Source organism: Phaethon lepturus, unplaced genomic scaffold (assembly GCF_000687285.1).
Source record: "Phaethon lepturus isolate BGI_N335 unplaced genomic scaffold, ASM68728v1 scaffold17932, whole genome shotgun sequence".
Lineage (NCBI taxonomy): Eukaryota > Metazoa > Chordata > Aves > Phaethontiformes > Phaethontidae > Phaethon > Phaethon lepturus.
This window is the reverse complement of record NW_010522833.1, coordinates 21,859-42,605: the sequence shown is the minus strand read 5'-3', so window position 1 is coordinate 42,605 and position 20,747 is coordinate 21,859. Positions and strand designations below refer to the sequence as shown.

The following is a 20,747-nucleotide window of genomic DNA, read 5'->3' as shown; positions in this document are numbered from 1 at the left end:
GGGAGCAAAACTGTCATTCTGCTTCTGATTTCCACATGCGTTGTTGCGTACATTAAAGGAGGAGTTCTGTTGTGTTTACCCTGATTTTCCAGGGTAAATGCTTAGCTTTGACTAGATTTTAATGAAAATGGTTTTGTAGTTTCAGCTTACCTGCAATGCTCTAGTATAACATGAAGTAAAATACTTCTAGCATTTATAGGCCTCTGAAAATATTTATGAATGACTAATTAAACATAAATCTTTAGGATATTGAACTATTTGAAAAAGCAAATAGTTATTTTAGGTGTCCTCATACTCATGTTAAAAGCCTCTCTCCATACATTGGTGAACGTGAATGGTCAATTCTAAAAGTTTTGTCAAGACAAATATTTTAATTCCAGCCCTTGTGATCGTCCTCGTGTAATTGAATCTCTGAGAGGTATAGAAGTGGTTGACATTGCTGCTGGAGGAGCACACAGCGCATGTATTACAGCTGCAGGAGACCTTTTTACATGGGGAAAGGGAAGATACGGACGCCTTGGGCATGGAGATAGTGAAGACCAACTAAAACCTAAGCTGGTAAGAAACCTTTGGAGTTTACAGTCTTAGTCCAGTTCTTACCTTCTGCTTTGTAACTTTTTTGCATTTCTGCATATAAAGAATAAAAGGGCAAAGTGGTGGCATTTATTTGTAAGAAGTGAACAGTTGCTTTAGTAAACAGGAATTGCTCAGAAGAATAAAGTGAAGTAAAGCTGCAGAACTTTGCTAAAGGTCACTAAAGAGCTTATAAGGAATTTGTTTTAGAGAAGACTTAAAGAAAACCCCAGATCAAACACCCCACCCCCCAGTAAGTAAATTCCACCCCTTCACAGGAGTAGTTCACACTGAAAGTAACAAGTGAGCTCCTTGTCTACGGGGTCCCCTCGTTGTTTACTTCCTGGAAAATATACCAGTGATTACAGTGATAGCCACTTAGTCACTTGCTAATTGCCTTTTTTTCCCCTGACTTTAATTATTAGATTCTTAATTCTTATGATTGAATACTGAGATGTTACTGGAGTATATACTAAGTTAATAAGAATTTAACCGAAGTAATTATGAAGTATATAATTGCTATTTGCTGAAGAAATTTGAGTAAAGCAATGAATGAAATGGCATGAATGATGAAGATGGCGGCTGTTTCTCTTTGATTCTTAAGTGGTAAATCTGAGAACTTGTACAGTATTGAATGTGGAAGGAATGAGTATACTGCTTATCTGACGAGTTGTAATTCAGACTGTTGTACTCTTGTGAACTAGACTCTAAGAGCTTTAAGTTGGAATAGTTGTAGTAAGATGACTGCCCTGCCTTTGAAATGAGAGTTCATTTTGCTACCTGTGTCCTCTTGCTGAAAATACAGCAAAGAATAAGATTACATTATTTGAATCAAACTAAATGTTAGTGTGTCATTTTTCATAGCTCTGTGCATATATTTCTTTTCATGCAAGCATTAACTTTTTTCAGTGCTTTAATTTGTGGGACAAGGTATCATACATTCTTAGTCCACTTTGGAACCTTACCAGATGTTCTCATTCCCCTGCTCCCCAAAAAGCAAGGTCTACCCGCCATTTCCTATACATCTTTATACACCTTTCCCCCATCCATGTTCTTGGTTAGTATGAAAAGAAATAATCTGTAGATGACTTGAACTATGTGAGGTTCCGTGCTGCTTTGGATGATAGATTCTGCTACCTATAATCTATTTCAAGTAGGGATGAGGATGGGGAGGATGTGATACAAGTGGTTCACAATCCTTGTACTTTGTGAGTCCAAATCCCATACTTCATCACTAGATGGCAGCATTTCAAAAGATGTTGATTAAATTCAGACATGATGCAAGTGCTAGAAAATTGTAAACTAGTAAAAGAGTATTTGAAAATAAGACTCTTTTTTTTTTTCTTACTGTATACAATACTCACTCAGAGAGCGTGCAATTGTTTAAAGAGAATGTAGTCTTTGATAACTTCGCATGTTTTGTATGAATTGTTTTCCCTGACTGTTCCAGGTCAAAAAAATTTTAACTAGTTCATGAATTTAAAAAAAAAAAAACAAAAAAACAAAAAACAAACAAAAAAAAAACCACCAAAAACCCCAGTATTTAAAATACACAGTTTTCATTTTGCTGGTTTGAAAAGAGAAAAGCCCTTTGACTTGCCTTTATTTGCTTGTTCCTGTGGTGTTTCAGACTTGTAGTTCCAGTGAAGCACCTCTCCAAGTTGTGTTTGTCATCTTTTCTGCAAATAAATGAAAACGATTGAGTCTTTTATTGTGAACAAAAATGAGCAATTTCTTTACAGGTGGAAGCTCTCCAGGGCTACCGTGTGATTGACATAGCCTGTGGCAGCGGAGATGCACAGACATTGTGCCTGACTGATGATGATACAGTCTGGTCCTGGGGTGATGGAGATTATGGAAAACTTGGGAGAGGAGGCAGTGATGGCTGTAAAGTACCAATGAAGGTATTTGAATACAATTTTTTCATTGTTTTAGAAACCATAAGGTTGACAGAGAATGCTGAAGACAGATTTGTCAATATGTGCGAACTTCTACTTAATATTTTGATTGTTGTAAGAACAAACTTTGTGGGTTACAATGACAAGTCTAAATTTTGTGCTGATTGTTAAAGTTGCACTTGAAAGTTTTTTCCGTGGAGAACATTGCTGGTTCCAGCAATATTTCTCATTTTAATTTTGATTCCTGTCAAAACATTAGATTTTGCCAATAAATCTTCATATTTCCTTGTGTTAATAAATTTCCATAATACTGCTGAAGTCATAACTTTATTCCAGAAAAGGCTATCAATTGATTAAAAAGTAATCTTACTTTATATTAAACCTTTCATGTGAATGCATGGTTGACTTGGAATCTCTTCATCTGTTACAAATGAAATCCATGTAGCCATTTAATTTGAATTACAGCACTTGTCATGAAGATGAACATTGTTTGTGTTTGAGAAATGTGAGTGTCACCATGTATACCTATGCACAGTGGATTTTAGGAATCACACTTTATCCCCTGGATACAGCTGTCCCGATTCTGTTTCCAAATGGACAGAGTTTACCAGCCTGTCCCAAATAACATTTTTTTATTGCATGATGTAACGCAATACGAAAACAGCTAGTTTATGTTTCATCTATCATCACTCCCATAGAATTGATGGTAAAGTGGCATAAAGACCTACACAGAATAAATATGAAGAGTGTACTGGAGGTTTAAATATTTTTTTCCTGCGGTGGCAGAATCACATCTGTGTTGTACAAGAACCAGGTATGATTAATGTTGAGTATTTGGAGGCAGAGCCTTACCATTTCTACTAAGGAGCAATTGCTGAGTAACTATTGGCAAAACACTAGAGATGGTCTTCAACAGTTTGCCAAATCTGAGCTTCTTTTTGATGTTTAAGTAGTAAATGGTAGAAAGATGAAAGGAGTAGAATTCTGTTAAATTATCTACATACACATTTTGCTTGTAAATATAGACACTTATACACTTGCACATTATATATTGCTTAAGACAGTGCAGTTTGTGAAACTATAGCCTCCTTAATTAACTTCCATTTCATTTGATATTATTTTGCTAGATTGATTCCCTCACAGGCCTTGGAGTGGTTAAAGTAGAATGTGGATCACAATTTTCTGTGGCTCTTACGAAATCTGGAGCAGTATATACGTGGTAAGTGTTTTGTATTAGTTGTTTTGACATTGTTAGATGTAACCTTGTATGCAACAGGTATTAGTGTTATACTGCCTTCACTGTTTTGATTTTCTCCCTCATCAAAAACTTTTTTGAACTGCTCTGTCTTGATTAGTAATAAAGTCTGCCACTTTGAGGAACATTTCGTAGTGCTATTTCAATGAAAATTCAAAGTATGTTGTCTTGGAGACCTAAGCACAGAGTTTTCATTCCAGGCATTGACAACTGAAAGATGCAGAAGTTCCAGGGGGGTCAGTAGAAGTATGAGCCTGAAGTGTCCTGCAGGGTGGAAGATGACAGCATAAATAACATTCTCATATCTTATCAAAATTGTGTATAGCTTGTGGTGGCTGTAGTCTGAGAATTTGATTTTAGTTCATTGTTTGAATCTTTCTATGCTATTCTAAATTTTGTAGTTTAAACTACTAGACTGAAGTGTTTAAAAAGACTAAACAAAATACATTCCCAACATCCTTCTGCCCTCTTGGTTGCATGGCATGAGAGGTATTCTTAAACTGTACAAAGTTCCAGTCTTTGAGGTTAGTAAACGTACTGTTTTTGCAGAGAATGCTTCTAATATTTGATCCATTTAAGAGGGGAAAAAAACCAAACAACCCCCTGCAAAAGTGGTAAAAGGTCTTACACAAAACAGGAACAGCATAATGGAGGTTTAAGATTTTTTACTGTATCAGCGGAATGACATCCATGTCATACAAGCTAGGGATGATTAATGTTGAATATTTGGACAATATTTTGGTATTGAACCATTCATAAATATGTGTACGGGCCAAATATCAGATACGGTCTGTCGTTCTGTTTACTCCACAATTAAAACACTATTTTGAAATGTTACCTTCTCTGTGTAGGGGCAAAGGAGATTATCATCGGTTAGGCCATGGATCTGATGACCATGTTAGAAGACCACGACAAGTGCAGGGACTGCAAGGAAAGAAAGTCATTGCAATTGCTACTGGGTCTTTGCACTGTGTTTGCTGCACTGAAGATGGTATAAAAATCAAATAATTTACTTAGTACTGAATTTGAAAAAATGAAACTTTATTTTTTTAGTCAGCTTTTGGAGGCTTGCTAAAAATTGTGGTCCTCTATGTGCATGGACATATTTTATGTTTGCAGATGTTGCATATTTCTTGAGCACGAAGCATGTCATTGATTTAAAATGATCATATAAAACCAACTGAAGGTTTTAAATTAATAAAAAATACAGAGTTTAAGTTTCATAAATGCTGATGGTCAAAGCAAAATCTAGAGCTCTAAAAGTAATTAGATTGGTCAAGCAGTAGAATGAATGGATTTGGCTTGTTTTTTTCTACAGGGTCTTCTGAGACTGCTGAGGTGTTTAACTTGCTAAATGAAGCACTGCACAAACAATATTGCTTCTTACAGACAGGTTGAAATACTGAATATTATTTGTAGCAGACTCATTCCCACATTTAATTAACAAGTCTGCACAATAACTGAATGTTATTGTTATAATCTATTCTAATGTCCTATCTAGTAATATAGCCTATTATATGATGTTTTCTTCTCATACAAAATGTTAAGCCTTTTCTAATTTTTTTAATAACAGCTTTTTTTGCTATGAAACTATCAAATACAGGCTGTTCCTGGTGTATCTTTTATTCTTCTGCTCCACCATTTCCTCCTGTTCTGGAACAGAACTTATAACTTATACAAACTGTGAGGAAATAAATGCATCTTATACTAGCTGCTCTACATAGACTATGGGCCTAACTGTGTCATTCAAGATTTATCTACAATAGACAGTGGATTTCAGGATGGCCATCAGTCTTAGAAATCTTGATTACAGTCCAATAACTCATTCAGTTAAATGATTTATAAATGCTAATAAAAAAAAGGCAAAAAGCTTCTATCTTAGCTTTAGAACAATTAATTCTTTTTATCGGTTTAGGGGAAGTGTATACGTGGGGAGATAATGATGAAGGGCAGCTTGGAGATGGAACAACTAATGCCATCCAAAGACCACGCTTGGTTGCAGCACTTCAGGGTAAAAAGATCAACAGAGTAGCCTGTGGCTCAGCACATACTTTAGCTTGGTCAACCAGTAAGCCTGCTAATGCTGGCAAGCTCCCTACACAGGTAATATTTTTGGCTTACTGCATTCAGATTTTAATCATACTTGGTATCCTTGTTGCTGGTCTTTCAGTAGACATATTTCCTTTCTAAATCCCTGCATAACCTCAGTGTGCTTTGATTTGGCTTCGAGTTTGAGCCAGTTACTTTGTTTTAGTTCCGTATTTCTAAAAAAGGATTCCAGTTTCCCAAGGTGAGAAAGACTCTTCATCCTTGTTAATCCAATGCAGAATACTAACAGAGTTTGCAAATTGGCAGGAATTTTAATTCTGTATTCCAGCTATGAATATCTTCCAAGGGTTTTCTTCATTGCTTGCTTCATGTTGAGAAGATTGTTTTTTGAATATTTAATCTTTAAGCTCTAATATCTGGGTGTAGTGATGACAGGATGTAAAATGTATCTCTTTATGGATAAAGAGAACTGTAAAATATGGAATAGCAAGAGTAGCCAAACTGTCATGTTTCTAATACTTGTTTCAGTTTAGATGGATGCTATTAGTATGTTTTATAAACAACTGAAGTCTGTGTATTAAGTTTTGATAGTGTGAATAAGCAAATATCTGAATTTCTAATACAAATATATCTACAAATCTTATGAACTGTTGTTCTGTAATAATTCTAAATTACATGCAGATATTATTGTCTTTCCATAGGTTCCTATGGAGTACAATCACCTGCAGGAAATTCCCATCATTTCATTGAGAAACAGGCTTCTGCTGTTGCATCACATTTCTGAACTCTTCTGTCCTTGCATTCCAATGTTTGATCTTGAAGGAAGGCTTGATGAAACTGGCCAAGGACCCTCAGTTGGGTTTGACACATTACGGGGAATACTGATATCACAGGGAAAGGTATTTATCAGAATGGTTTTAAGGGAGTTATTTGTAACTTTAAGTGAAATGTACTGTTTAAACTGTTTCTGAAGAAACTATAGCTATATATCTCAATTTGTTCTGTAAGTTATGCATCAAATATTTGCATTCTGATTATGCAGATTTCTTTCTTTGTGAATGTGTTCTTATTTTTTTTCAGTTCATCATAGTGCTGTTGTGTGTTGATCTTAAAAATAACTCTACGCTGTAAATCTTCAGTTTGTGGTATAGTCAAGTTCTTCTAGAGTATTCAGTAGATGCTATCCTTGAAAAAAATGTAAGATAGGTATGAAATGGTCATTGTCTGCTTTTTGTATTACAGTTGTCATGATCAGGTGATATACTAGTTGATCCAAAGCTCTATGCTGGTACAAACTTCTTTTAGACTGGGCTAAAAGTGAGGACAATACCTAGGAGTTCAATCTCAAATTGGTAAAGAAAGTGTATTTTTATAGTTGTAAGTGAAGTCAGTCATGAGAAAATCTAGATAATTATAATGCTTGAGGGCTACAACAGTTACTCAAAACTGCAGATACGGAAAACCTTTAAAAACATGAGTTGCCATCAGTATGATCATCCATTTTGGATCTAAATTTTCTCACTGTTGTAGTAACTTGTCCAACAAAAAATTATAACCTTATATAAACAGCCAAAATCTGCTGGGAGAGATATATTAGAAGAGAGAAGCAATTAAGTTTTCCTCTGTAATGCTGTTCTATGTCCTTAAATAAGATGCGTAGACTGTAACTAGACTCCTTAGCATGTATTGTCTCAAGGTCTCTTTCTCTAGACTCCAATAAAATTGTGTAGTAGACCGATCCAGCAGAATACATGCTTCACAGACAAAGAGAAGACCACACATGTTTCGTCAAAACCTAAACGGGAAAAAAGGAAAAGGAAATCCTAGCTATTCTGCTATTCTGTTCATGACACTTTTATATGCCAGTGCGCTTAATATGGAGTCTTCAGGCTTATGATGTTAAGTATAGGAATGGGTTTGCAGGAGGCACATTCAACATAATTTACTTTAAGAGTCTGCATAAAAGTTACAGAAAGGCTTCAGATATAAGATAAAACATGATATCAGGCATATTTTATGTTAAAAGCATTGAACAGTGACACCAGAAGCTGCAATTTCATATTCATATTTAGGTATTCAAGTCAGGCATACCTTCAGAGATTCTAAAGTCTTAAAATCTTTTTAAAGCTTGCTTGAAGCTGACAGTGTAACATTTGATCCAAATATTTAGTGAGAGGACCTCACATACTTGAATTCACATGAAAAGTATATTTTTTAATTTTTATTTGTTGTTTATTCCCATCCCTGGAAACATTCTTTTCTATTCTATTTATTACCTTCCATAGCAAGGTGATGTCATCTTTGGCTTTTTTGGATTGTTTTTCTCTGACACTAATTATTCTCTATATATGTATATTAATCTGGTATAAACTGTTTTATACCTGCACTCAGCAGCATGTTGGTTGCTTAGTAATAACTGAATCTGGGTGAAGTACAACCTGTCAAGCCATGGTTTTGAGTGATAAGGGAGAGACTTTATTCTTTACTTTTTCAGTATCCTAGCTGTTTCAGGCTTGAATTGTGTTGCACAAATAACATGATCCTTAACTAGCATCTCACAGCTTTATCTTCCGTTGCTTTTACTTAATTTTAGTATTTCAAAAGTATTTCATGCTTTTTTCCGTTTCTTCTTAAGAAACACTCAAAGGTGCTATGCCTTTTCTGGTGTTTTGTAATGTAGTCAGGAGGAAATCGCTGAAGGATAGTATTGCAGGATCAGTTTCTCTCTTCTGCTGAAGAGTCTTTTATTTCCTCAGTAAAACTAAGTATGTGTTTATCTAAGTATGTGTGAAATACGTGCAGCTTTCTTATTTGATTGCAGTTTTGCCACTATTTTAATTTTTTATATTTTCCTTTTTTAGGAGGCAGCTTTCAGAAAAGTTGTGCAAGCAACTATGGTGAGAGATCGTCAGCATGGGCCAGTTGTAGAGCTCAACAGAATACAGGTATCTTAAGCTGAAGTTTTGATTTTAGTATCTGTATGTTTAGCCCACAGTGCTATACATTTGTCAAGTCCCCAAGTTTCAGCTGTTTGGTATATGAGTACTGAAGAATTGAATTTTTATCAGAGAATCAAACAATGAAGAAGTGAATGTAGCAAGGGCTGTTCGTTTTCCTTTCAGTATGTTTTCATCCACATTGTAGTTGTTTGCGGGGAGGGGGACACTTGTTGCAATATTAAGCGAATGATTTGTACTCTAATGAGCAAAGTATGTCCTGCTTGACAAAGAACCACTTTTTCAAAACTCGCTGTGTTAGATAATTTAAGAGAATAGTGATTCCGATGCCTGTCTTACCTTTGCAAATGATCTAATGAATTATTCAGCTGTTGCTATTGTAACAGAGAACAGGAAGGGGAAAAAAAGGCACCCTTGAATATAATTAAAAATCAGCCTGATAAACTCTTGTACTTTGCTGGTCATCACATGTGGTCATATTGATTGCAGAACTGTTTGATACAAAAGGGCTTTATGCCCTATCATTGACGTTAGAAAATGTAATGTAGTGCCTTAGGCCAGATATGTCTCTCTTTCCATAGATATTTCTGTAACATAGAATAGTAAAACATTGTTTTCATTTAAATGGACTGAAGCCTGGTCTTACAGAATCCTCATGCATTTCTTTCCTTTAGTGGTGATTTTCTTTTTTTTGTATGTTGTAAGAAGTAAGAAAACCTACTCTTTGTAAGGTTAGAATGGAGAAATTGTGAAAGTTTTGACTGACTAATTTTCTCTTAGTGAACAGAAGTACATCCTGTTGTGGCTGGACCCTGTTTCTGCTTCTTTGCCATTTTCTATGGGCACTTAAACTAAAACACCACCTTTTAATCACATAATTTTATTATTTGGGAAGTTGAAGCTGAAGAGAGTGCCACAGATTGTCTCATGATTTTTTTTGTGTGTGTGTGAATTCAGAAAGTCCAATAAAGCAGTGCAAGTATTTAACTTTAAACAGGAAACTAGTGAGTAGGTGTTAGGCTCATTTCCTAGTGTCTTCTTTCTACTGTTGAGTTCATTAATTAAGACAGGCTTTCTCTTGTGTTCCAGTTAGTTACTTGAATCTGTCTCACAGTTTTATGCTAAAGAAATACCAGACTGGCACTTAAGTGAGTTTTATGCTTTGAGGTGTAGCATGAGGGCAAGTTTGAATGCACAGAGACAGTTTGGGACACTGTTGGAGGACTCTGAAGGGCAAAAGAAACCAAACTTGATGCAGTTTTACCCATACTATTTTTTGGGAATGGCTATTAAGTAAAATGTTCCAAAACAGCACCTGGGCCTTGTTCTGGAAAGGTGCAATAGAAGTAGTTGAAGATTGAGCCAGAAAGTGAACGAACAGTTACATGTCTAGATGGGGCTTCAGTGCTCAGGATTACTTACTGACCTTCTTACTAGTAGATCAGATTTTTCTAGTATTTAAGTACTGGTGTAGCTTATCTGGTGTCAAAAGGACGGTGTGTTTATGACCTACAGGCAGTCACATTCATAATGCTGTTAAATCATATCTTGCCTTTGGATGAAAGAGATTATCACAGCAGTTGAAAGCAATTTCCCCGTTTTAAAAGGGAAACAAGTTTCAGTTACTAAGGAGAAATGTCTACTTTCAGGAATATAATATTGCAAAGGATCTCCTGGTTCAATGTTTTCTACTGTCATGGGAGGAATGTCACACGGATATATTAAATCTCACCTCAAGAATAGTTTCTTCCTCCTCACTAGCGCTCCTTATTAAATGCTGGTTATAGAAATCTCACTAGCCTGATGATTAAAAATGCTCTGATCTTAAAGTAGGCACAGCATATCAACGAATGAATTATTTGTTGTTTTGTGAGTGTTATACTTCAGTTTAAAAAACATTCCTCCTTCCTGGTTATTGTCATTCTCCCTTATCAAATGTGCTTTTAAAGAATACTCATTTCATGACAGCCTTCATTTTCCTACACTGATCAGGCTAAGCTCTTTTTTGTCTGCTTGTGTAGAATAGTCTTTCTCTACTACTCATCTTTTTATACTGTATTTTTTCTATAGCATTTCAGTTTAAGCATAGATAACTGAAGCCTTGGGGTACAGGTGAGACTGTATCTGTGCTCTTGTAATTATCACACTGATACTTCTCTACCTCTTCTGGAAATTGATTCCATGACATATCCTTGAATTGTGTTTGTTTTATTCATAGATCTGTCTTCTATGTAAACAGAACATATTTCTGCTTTTTAGCTGATTCCAACTAATAAGCTGTCATCTTTTTGTAAACTTTATTAGTCTCTGAGTGTATGGCTTTATGTGCTACATTTCTGCCAAGTTCTGGTGGGTTGGAAAGAGTCCTACAGATGGCCAGTATTTCAGTGGGTGCTGAGGCTGCTTGAGACAAATATAAAGTTTTCTTCTTCAGATTCAGAGATAGAATTTAAATTTTGGTCTTCATTACTTCAAAATGCTTTAACCAGATTACAGATTGACTTGAGTGCCTCTCACCCTTTGTTGCAACAGTTCTGTCACAATAAGCAATGATTCACTGAGGCATGTTCTTGAACTTGATTCTTCCATACTTCACTGTATGCTGCATTTCTCTTTGGTCCAAGAAAAGTTGGTTTTCCAAAAGCTGGTATCTTCTGATGGCAGACTGTTTTACGAAAATCCTTCTTGGTCTCTAATCAACAATAGTGGTTTTTTGTTGTTTTTTTTTTTTTTTTTTTTTGCTAAAAAATTATCTCATCAGCCAGAAGGCTGGAACTGCATTTTAAAAACTTGAGATGCATCATGTGTGTTCAATAAGTCATGTATTCAGTGAGGGTTATATCTGACCCTATTCAGCCTATTCAATAACATAGATTTCACAGGATACTTATGTATCTAAAGGGTATGATTTGGAAACATGAGCAAGATGCTGTGCTCCAGACCTCTACAATAAAAGCTTAAACACCTGTAGTGGATTGTGGCCTAAACATATTTGTATGAGTTTTTCTCATTTTTCAGTGAAGTGTTTTACTCTTTGCTAATAATCTAATAAATTTTAATGTGAGCATCTGTCTTTGTCAGCAAGCAATATATTACGGTGCTGGCAGAATTATCAATAATCCTTCATGGCATTCTTACATTGCTTTGTTAAAAGTCAAATTGTAACTATTCCTGCATCTGAAATGATCAGATTAAATGAAAATTTTGTGTTGCTATTAAACAAATACTAAACTAAACGTATAATAGCAAATATGCATGCCGCCCTATTCAATTCAGGCAGGATTGCTTGCCTTTTTATTGTCACTTGAGTAATTTGTATTTTAGGTCTGAGGTTTGAAAAAACAGTGAATTAACTACTGGTTTCATAGACCTTCTGCTCATACTGTCCTCTTTTTCAGAGAAGACCTGGTGATTTCTCAACTTAAAACTTTGTGGGCATCCATATTTTTAAATTAAAACCAGCTTGTATTGATACAGAACATCTTATACATGAGGAGGACTTGGGTGTGTCAGCCTTTCAATAAAACCTAACAGAAATCTGGTGGATGTTTTATCCAGGGCATCAGAAATATGCAGCATTAGAACTGGATTTTGAGATGCACTGTAGCTTGAAGTGGGACCAAATACAGATTAGTGGGGGTGAATCTGGGTTATTTTTGAATGAACAATCTCATGGATATTAGTGAACTATGTGCACTGTAGGAGTCCCTTTGCTGTCAGGGCAGGTTGAGAATATAAATTGCAGAACACCAAGGGGGAAAAAAACATCTTGGGTTTCTCCAGCCTTCTGTTTACTTTCCATTTCTTTCCTCTCTATACTGGTGAAATGCTTTTTGTATTCTTATCCACTTCGTGTGCATCTCTTGCAGCAATATATACGGGATTTTCCTTGCATGCCATTTCTTATGGATCTTCATCAAATCTTAAAATACACTTTTTCTGTAGGTGCTTAAGAAACACATTACTCTGTGTGCCTGTATATACACATATATATTTTGGTAGTGCTTACTCATTTTTTAGAGGCTCCTAGTAAGTATCATAGATGCATATTTAAATATTATCATTAATGAATATAAGAATAATGTATTCTGTTTTCTGACCAACAACACAGCCTCTGATCTGTCTTACATATGAAAAACTTACCCAGATTTGAAAATTGAATATATGAGTAGAGATAAGATGCATTAACTAAGCGGATTGCAACCCAGAAAAACTGAATTTACCACGGCATTGGCTGCGTCTTTGGAAATAGAGGAAGAAAACTTTATCAACAAATTTTATCATTGATAGCCCTCTGTCTTTCCATTTTCCTTTAAAGATGAACAGATACAATGCTGAGTAAAGACAGATGAACAATGAATTGTTTGAAATTAAAGATAAGTAAGGTATTGGTGTTTGGGGGAACATAAAATTCCTTATCTAGGGACGAAAGCCCACAGAGTTGTGAACTGAACTGGTAAGAATCATTCTGTCTAGGTGCAATGAGCACACCTACTGTTTTTGCAGGTTTCCAGCTCTAACAGTAAAATTACTAAGGGCTAATCAACCTCCAAATTTTTAGTTTTAATTAAAAAAAAAATCATCATTATTGTGGTCAGCTGTGTTCGAACTGAGACTGCCTCAAGTAGTTATAACTATGCAGGTCATAGAAATTACCGAGAACAATCATTCAGCATTGTGAGGTCAGTTCAGGACATGTAGGGGAAGCATCTAGATAGGAAGCATCTAGATAACCAGAAACATGTTTTTCATGTGTGTGTATTTGCAGTGCTTGTAAATGGTGATAATTGTAGTAATCACTGACAGTTAAACTGCTATGTCACAGAGATAGGACCTATTGCAGAAGGTGCAGTGCAGCCTATCCTGGAACCAGTAACTCTTTCTTCTTAATGTTTAGGTATGTCCTATCTTTATATTAGAAACTAGCTGACGAAGTATGGGCTGGAGGAACAGACAGTGAGGTGGGTTGAAAACTGGCTGAATGGCTGGGTCCAGAGGGTGGTGATCAGTGGGCATGAAGGCTAGTTGGAAGCTGTTAAATAGCGGGGTACCCTAGGGATCAACGTCTTCATTAATGATCTAGATGATGGGGCAGAGTTTACCCACAGAGGTGGGTTGAAAACTGGCTGAATGGCTGGGTCCAGAGGGTGGTGATCAGTGGGCATGAAGGCTAGTTGGAAGCTGTTAAATAGCGGGGTACCCTAGGGATCAACGTCTTCATTAATGATCTAGATGATGGGGCAGAGTTTACCCACACAAGTTTGCTGATGATACAAAACTGAGAGGAGTGGCTGATACACCAGAGAGTCATGCTGCCATCCAGAGAGACCTCAACAGGATGGAGAAATGGGCTGACAGGAACCTCGTAAAGTTCAACAAGGAGAAGTGCAAAATCTTCCACCTGGGGAGGAACAACCCCAGGCAGCAGTACATGCTCGGGCCCATCCAGCTGCTAAGCAGCTTTGTAGAAAAGAACATGGGGGTCCCAATGGGCACCAAGTTGAGCATGGGCCACCAATGAGCCCTTGTCACAAAGAAAGCGAATGGTATCCTGGGCTGCATGAGGAGTCTTGCCAGCAGGTCGAGGGAGGTGATCCTACCCCTCTGCTCAGCACTGGTGAGGCCATACCTGGAACACTGGGTCCCGTGCTGGGCTCCCCAGTACGAGAGACATGGACATGCTGGAGAGAGTCCAACAGAGGGCCAAGTTGATGATTAAGGGATGGGAACATCTCTCCTATGAGGAAAGGCTGAGAGAGCGAGCTGGGACTGTTTAGCCTGGAGAAGAGAAGGCTCTGGGGGTATCTCATATAGTGTATATTTCTGCATACCTGAAGGAAGGGTGCAAAGAAGAGGGAGCCAGGCTCTTTTCAGTGGTGCTCAGTGACAGGACCAGAGGCAGCGGGCACAAACTGAAACACAGGAGGTTCCCTCTGACCATCAGGAAACAATTTTTCACTGTGAGGGTGACCAAGCACTAGCACAGGTTGCCCAGGCAGGCTGTGGAGTCTCCATCCTTAGAGATATTTGAAAGCTGTCTGGACAAGTTCCTGGGCAGCTGGCTCTAGGTGGCCCTGCTTGATCAGGGGAGTTGGACCAGATAACCTCCAGAGATCCCTTCTGACCTGAACCGTCATGCGATTCTGAAATAGTTCTAAGGCTCCTAATAGCCTGAGATTTTAAGTGCTTTCATCCTCCTGGAGAGGATTGGGATAAGTAATAGGAGTCTGTGATATCTATATCTAGGGGTGGATATTAGATGGTACTGAAAAATATTGTAATGCTGTAATTTGAAATTTGGTTGTTCTTCTGTATATGTCACAGACACAGAAGATACACTGTGGACTCTGCAAATGTTTCACTGAGCACATTAGTATTGTATAAACATTAATCTTATGGTCTGATCTGTGCAGCGACTCCAGCTGAAATGTGTTCTTACGGTGACTTCTATAATGTGCTTACTCAATAGGTAAAACGTTCTAGGAGTAAAGGAGGACTGGCTGGGCCTGATGGTACAAAGTCAGTGTTTGGACAGATGTGTGCTAAAATGAGTTCCTTCAGCCCTGATAGCCTTCTGCTTCCTCATCGTGTTTGGAAAGTCAAGTTTGTTGGTAAGAGGATTCTCAATGCCCTCACCTATTTTGCACTTAACTTTACAGTTTTCTTCAGATTTAATTTTTTGGAGGACCTGAAGGATGGAGAGGATGTGAGAAAACATGTGTGTAGGCAGAGGAAGGTGCTTAAAATGTTAGGAAGTAAAAAAGCCTTTTAAAGTGATTTCATAAAAAATCTCAAGATTAGTGGAAATATGTCTGTAATTCTCTTCAAATTCCGAGGGCAAGTCTTCTGCTTACAACAAACATTTGAAAAACCTAAACCTGTTCTTCAGTTGTGTGAATTGGTAATAGTCTTGGCTAGCTGGTTTTACTGGTAGGGTTGTCTTTACAATTCACATATCACTTTGAGCTTTTTGAGGAAAAATATTTTAGATTGAAGAGCCATTCTGTCTACTTGGTATAAGAGATATAAAATATATCTACTTTAAAATGTTACTTAGGAATCATGTTGCTTTGCTTTCTTTTTCTGCCTCTATTCTATTTTATAACACAAAAATGTTAGTTACACTCTGGCAAAATAGTATTTTTGACACTGCAATATGTTGTATAATGTTCTAAATAATAGAGTTTACAATGAACTGGAAATACCCAAATATAAAACAAAACAGAAAAGGCTTTCATATGAACAGATATGACAATGTAGCTTTTAGTAAACTTTTGTTTACTCAGTCGTCCCTGTGGAAGGAAATACAGTTTATTTCAATACTTCATTTATTTTTGAAAGAACATTTAATTTTGAGACTTTTTTTCTTCTCCAAGGTGAATCTGTGGACGATTGCGGTGGAGGTTATAGTGAATCAATAGCAGAAATGTGCGAGGAGCTTCAGAATGGGCTGACCCCGCTGTTAATTGTGACACCAAATGGAAGAGATGAATCTGGAGCAAACAGAGATTGTTTCCTATTAAATCCTGCTGCCAAGTCACTCTTGCATATGAACATGTTTCGTTTTCTTGGTAATTTCTTAGCAACATTGTGACGTTGTACTTGCATTACATGATCAGAATATTGGGAATCTAAAAAAAAAAAAAAAAAAAAAAAATTAAAAAGGCTGTGTTTCAACTTACAGGTGTACTTCTGGGCATTGCTATCCGGACTGGCAGCCCTCTGAGCCTCAACCTGGCTGAGCCAGTGTGGAAACAGCTTGCAGGAATGAACCTAACAATTGCTGATCTCAGTGAGGTAAGTATGAAGTTCTTAAGTCAGATATAATTTACAGAAGACAAGCAGACTCTAGCATAAATTTTTCTTCAGTGATTGGCTTCTTGGATTTCTGTATACTTGTATTTTGACTGGCTTTTCACATTTCAAGTCAGTATATAAGGATGACTTGTATTTACTGTTAAAACTGTAAATTTAAGTAATTCAAAAGTAGTTAAATAAGCTATTAGAATTCTAGAGCATTCTGAAATCTTCTCATGGGTTTGACTAGACAAATGTTTGTGGTTGAACTCCTACTTTCCAGTAGACCTTTCTGTAGCTGTTACTGTCTGCTATGCCAAGGTGCAATAACGAATTGGGTGCACACGCCTACACTGTTTTGAAGTAAAAGAAAATGAGTTCAAACTACTACTGAAAATAGTTTGTGCCCACATGCTGAACATCACAAACTTTCAATTTCTGTTTACTGAGCTCAGTAAATGTGAAGTAAGAGTTAGGTCTTCATTATGAAAAACAGTTCCTTCTCAAATACTGTCATGTAGAAATATACTTACTGTAACAGCATTGAATCTTTTACTTCTCAGTAAGGGGATTCCTTTTGTACCAAAACCAGCATTGGACTTTGTAGAAATTATTATGGTTTTAAGCTTTAAATCCATTTTGTTGTATAATAGAGTTTCTTGGCAAATGTTCCCCGAAAGGATTGAAACCTAGAACACATGCACCCTCCCACATCCCAGCATAATGAAATTTTATGTAAAATACTAAGCCATTTTATGCCTTCAAAATTAAGTTAGGTGGGTTGTGGTCAGACATTTGACAATGCTTTTGGTAGATGACACATGATGCACTGCTTTTGGTATGCAAGAGATGCTGTTCTATAGTGCTAGTAAACTGACTTTAACTTGGGCTTGTTATTTTCAAAAGGTTGATAAAGATTTTATTCCTGGGCTTATGTACATTCGAGACAACGAAGCTACTTCAGAAGAGTTTGAAGCTATGAGCCTCCCATTCACTGTGCCTAATGCAAGTGGTCAAGATATTCAGCTGAGTTCCAAGTACACTCATATTACACTGGATAATAGGGCTGAATATGTGAGGCTGGCAATAAACTACAGGTTTGTTGAATAAGTCATTCAAATTATTGACATGAATAGGCATTTTTTTAAATATGTAAAAGCTTTTAAACAGTATACTACTTTAACCTCTTGTGTACAAGTATTTTAATTTTTTCATGTGATTACAGTGTTGATTTTCTGATTTATCTTAATCTATCCAAGGAGAAAAGGCTAAACTTAATTTTTAGGAAACAAAATAAACGAGCAGGTATGGCTTTAGATTTGAATAGCTGTCCCAATAGAGCAGTTTTGGCAGCCAGTTTTACAGGTAGAGAAATGCCCCATCCATCTAGTTCTTCCTATGCAATGAAGTAACAGGCTTGGTCATTAAGTTCTTTGTAAAGAGAGCTTAGATTTAGTACTACTGCTCCTGCAGTTTTTCATATCAGAGCAGTCCCACCTGAATTCTTACTCTGTTCTTATCTAAGCTGGAATACACAAACCAAAATGTTCATTACTTGGACACCATAAAATAAGTCTGATACCTATGTGCAGACAAGTAAATACACCCACAGGTGCCAAAAGCTGAACATTGCCCTGAAAACAGTAGAAAATAATTGTTCAGTATTTGCGAAGATAGGCCTTTGGTTACTTAAATACCTGGATAGCTAATCCAGACAAGTAAATCTAGGAAGCAACCATAGGCATCTTGTTACATGAGGCAGTGGGCCTCGTGCGTATCGAAATATGGAAATTTAGATAATTTGGATGAGAAACTGATTCATAGTTGTTCTAGTCTCTCCATCATAGTTAACTGTTTTAGAGAGTGCTTGAGCAAGACTGTATCATCACTACATACTTGCTTAATAGTTTGTAGTTATAGTGTCTTCCAACAGCTACTGAATTATAGTCTTTGTTTCTCTTTTCTTTTTCCTATAAATGGTTATGAACCAATAATTATAGGTTCATAACTTATTTTTGACGGTAGAGAGAAATTCCATTTGGAATGGATAAATTATATGTCTATATAAAATGTTATATTCCTTTGAAGAAATAGTTTTGTTCTCTTGCCAATTCTGGCTATCCTCGAAGGACGCGAGCAGTTCTAAAGCATTTTACAGTTAAATGGCCTTTGGGAGAAACATTTAAATGTTTAGATTAAGTATCAAGTTTTTTAATTATATGAAGCCTTTGAGAGAAAAACTAGCACCTGAATAGAATCCATGTGAAAAAGTGGATGCAGAAGACCAAGTTTGTCTTGACATCTTTATTTATTTTGGTGATGTCAAGCCTGAGGACAGGACTTGTCTATGATGTGAATTTCTGCTCTGGATAGTTCTGTAAAACATCTCAGAAATTACTTGACAGAGGAGAAGAAAAAAGCAAAACACAACTCATGGGTGGCAGCAGAAGCAGCAAAATGTTAGACTTATCTGTGTCTGTCTTGAAATGCAACTCCTGTCCCCTCAGACATCATGTTTTAGTTCAGACCTATTTTTCTCTTACCATAATGTGTCTGTCTACTGTTGGGAATGTTTGAGGGCAGAGTTTCAAAGCACAGTGCTCTTTTCCCAAGAGTATGTTGTTTCCAAATGGCGTATTGGTTTGTTCTTGCCAGGCACAGCATATGAATAATCCTGGAAATAAAAAGATCCTAAACGTTGGGAGATAACTCTCCATACTGAGCTTGCTGTGCAATATGAATTGGTGTAGAAACTGTTATAAGTCAAGTATCTTGTGTGATAAATATTTATTAATGTGCCTTGGTACATAGCTGGAGACTTGAGGAGAATGGTTAAAGTTTCCTTGATATTACAGTAATTGCTAGAAATAATTGCTAGAAATGGCATTCACAGAAATTGTGAAAATGTGTCTCTGCAGACTTCATGAATTTGATGAACAAGTTGCAGCAGTTCGTGAGGGGATGGCTCGTGTTGTTCCAGTTCCTCTGCTTTCACTCTTTACAGGATATGAACTGGAAACTATGGTATCAATTTTTGCTTTGCTACCTCTGTCATACTAACGTGGAGTGAGATTCTTCACTTACATTTTACTAATCCAAAACGCACATTAAATACTATTTACAGTGACTGCTCTGTAATTGCAAACATTTTGTCCAAGGAAAGACTAGAAAGTGTTTAATTGCCCTCTTGGTGTTAATAAGGTTATTTTGATACAGCTGAGCAGTGTTGTTAATGAATCATTTCTGGAAGAAACAAACAAACAAAAAACCAAAAAAACCCCCCACAAAACAGGGACCTAGGATGTGAATTGGAGATATTAATCCCAAGAAAAATGTTTAATTCTTTATGTGATTCAGGAATATGAAAGAAGGTTCATTGTTGTCCTGTGATGGGAAGATGCATATTTAGCATTATTGTAATGGACTATGCACACAGCACTTCAAATATTTGAGTGTTCATTTTTGTCAGTGTAAAAGCTGATTAAATATTTTAAAGAATGGAGGGAACATATCACCTGTAATTTATTTGATCAGACTTTTGTAGCCTATAACTATATTTTATTTTTCAGGTATGTGGGAGCCCAGATATTCCACTTCACCTTCTGAAATCTGTAGCAACTTACAAAGGCATTGAACCAACTGCTTCCTTGATACAGTGGTTCTGGGAAGTGATGGAGTCCTTCTCCAATACAGAGCGATCTCTCTTCCTGCGTTTTGTGTGGGGCAGAACAAGGCTGCCCAGGACTATTGCAGACTTTAGAGGGAGGGACTTTGTTATTCAGGTAAAGTGTATGGGATAGTAAAACCCCACATATGTATGACCATATGTGGGTTTTTTATTTTAAAAAGGTGGTAGTGGAGAAGTAGCATGACATAACAAGAGAACAGGCTGATTTAATTAAATTGTTTATGCAACATTACCTTGTAGGTGCAACAGAGACCTCTAATGTACAGAAATACTTTTCTCTCTTGACTTGGGCAAGTGGATATTAGTTTCATTTCCCAGCCATTTGCTTCTCTGGACAGTTCTGCACTGTCAGTCATCAACTGTTTTTGCTGGCATTTATTTAGAATTTCATTCAGTTTACTTAATCATTTCATCTAAATTAAAAACCGTCAATCTTCAAATCATATTTTGTTTTTTGCTGAAGTATTACAATCTTTTTTAGATTGTTCCCAACCACATATTCATAATCAAAGCAGCTCATATGTGTCTGG

General features: G+C 36.6%; 1 protein-coding gene across 1 annotated transcript in view; it reads left to right on the top strand.

The window, feature by feature from the left end:
- The window catches only part of HERC2 (HECT and RLD domain containing E3 ubiquitin protein ligase 2), a 98,290-nt gene that overhangs the window by 76,336 nt on the left and 1,207 nt on the right, over nucleotides 1-20,747 (top strand). Inside the window, exons 78-90 of the mRNA XM_010281953.1 lie at nucleotides 381-558; nucleotides 2,316-2,477; nucleotides 3,599-3,690; nucleotides 4,578-4,717; nucleotides 5,642-5,829; nucleotides 6,477-6,674; nucleotides 8,637-8,720; nucleotides 15,202-15,343; nucleotides 16,109-16,303; nucleotides 16,417-16,529; nucleotides 17,436-17,626; nucleotides 19,448-19,553; nucleotides 20,099-20,311. Of these exons, the coding sequence (XP_010280255.1) occupies nucleotides 381-558; nucleotides 2,316-2,477; nucleotides 3,599-3,690; nucleotides 4,578-4,717; nucleotides 5,642-5,829; nucleotides 6,477-6,674; nucleotides 8,637-8,720; nucleotides 15,202-15,343; nucleotides 16,109-16,303; nucleotides 16,417-16,529; nucleotides 17,436-17,626; nucleotides 19,448-19,553; nucleotides 20,099-20,311 (2,002 nt within the window). The remainder of the gene's footprint in view (nucleotides 1-380; nucleotides 559-2,315; nucleotides 2,478-3,598; nucleotides 3,691-4,577; nucleotides 4,718-5,641; nucleotides 5,830-6,476; nucleotides 6,675-8,636; nucleotides 8,721-15,201; nucleotides 15,344-16,108; nucleotides 16,304-16,416; nucleotides 16,530-17,435; nucleotides 17,627-19,447; nucleotides 19,554-20,098; nucleotides 20,312-20,747) is intronic.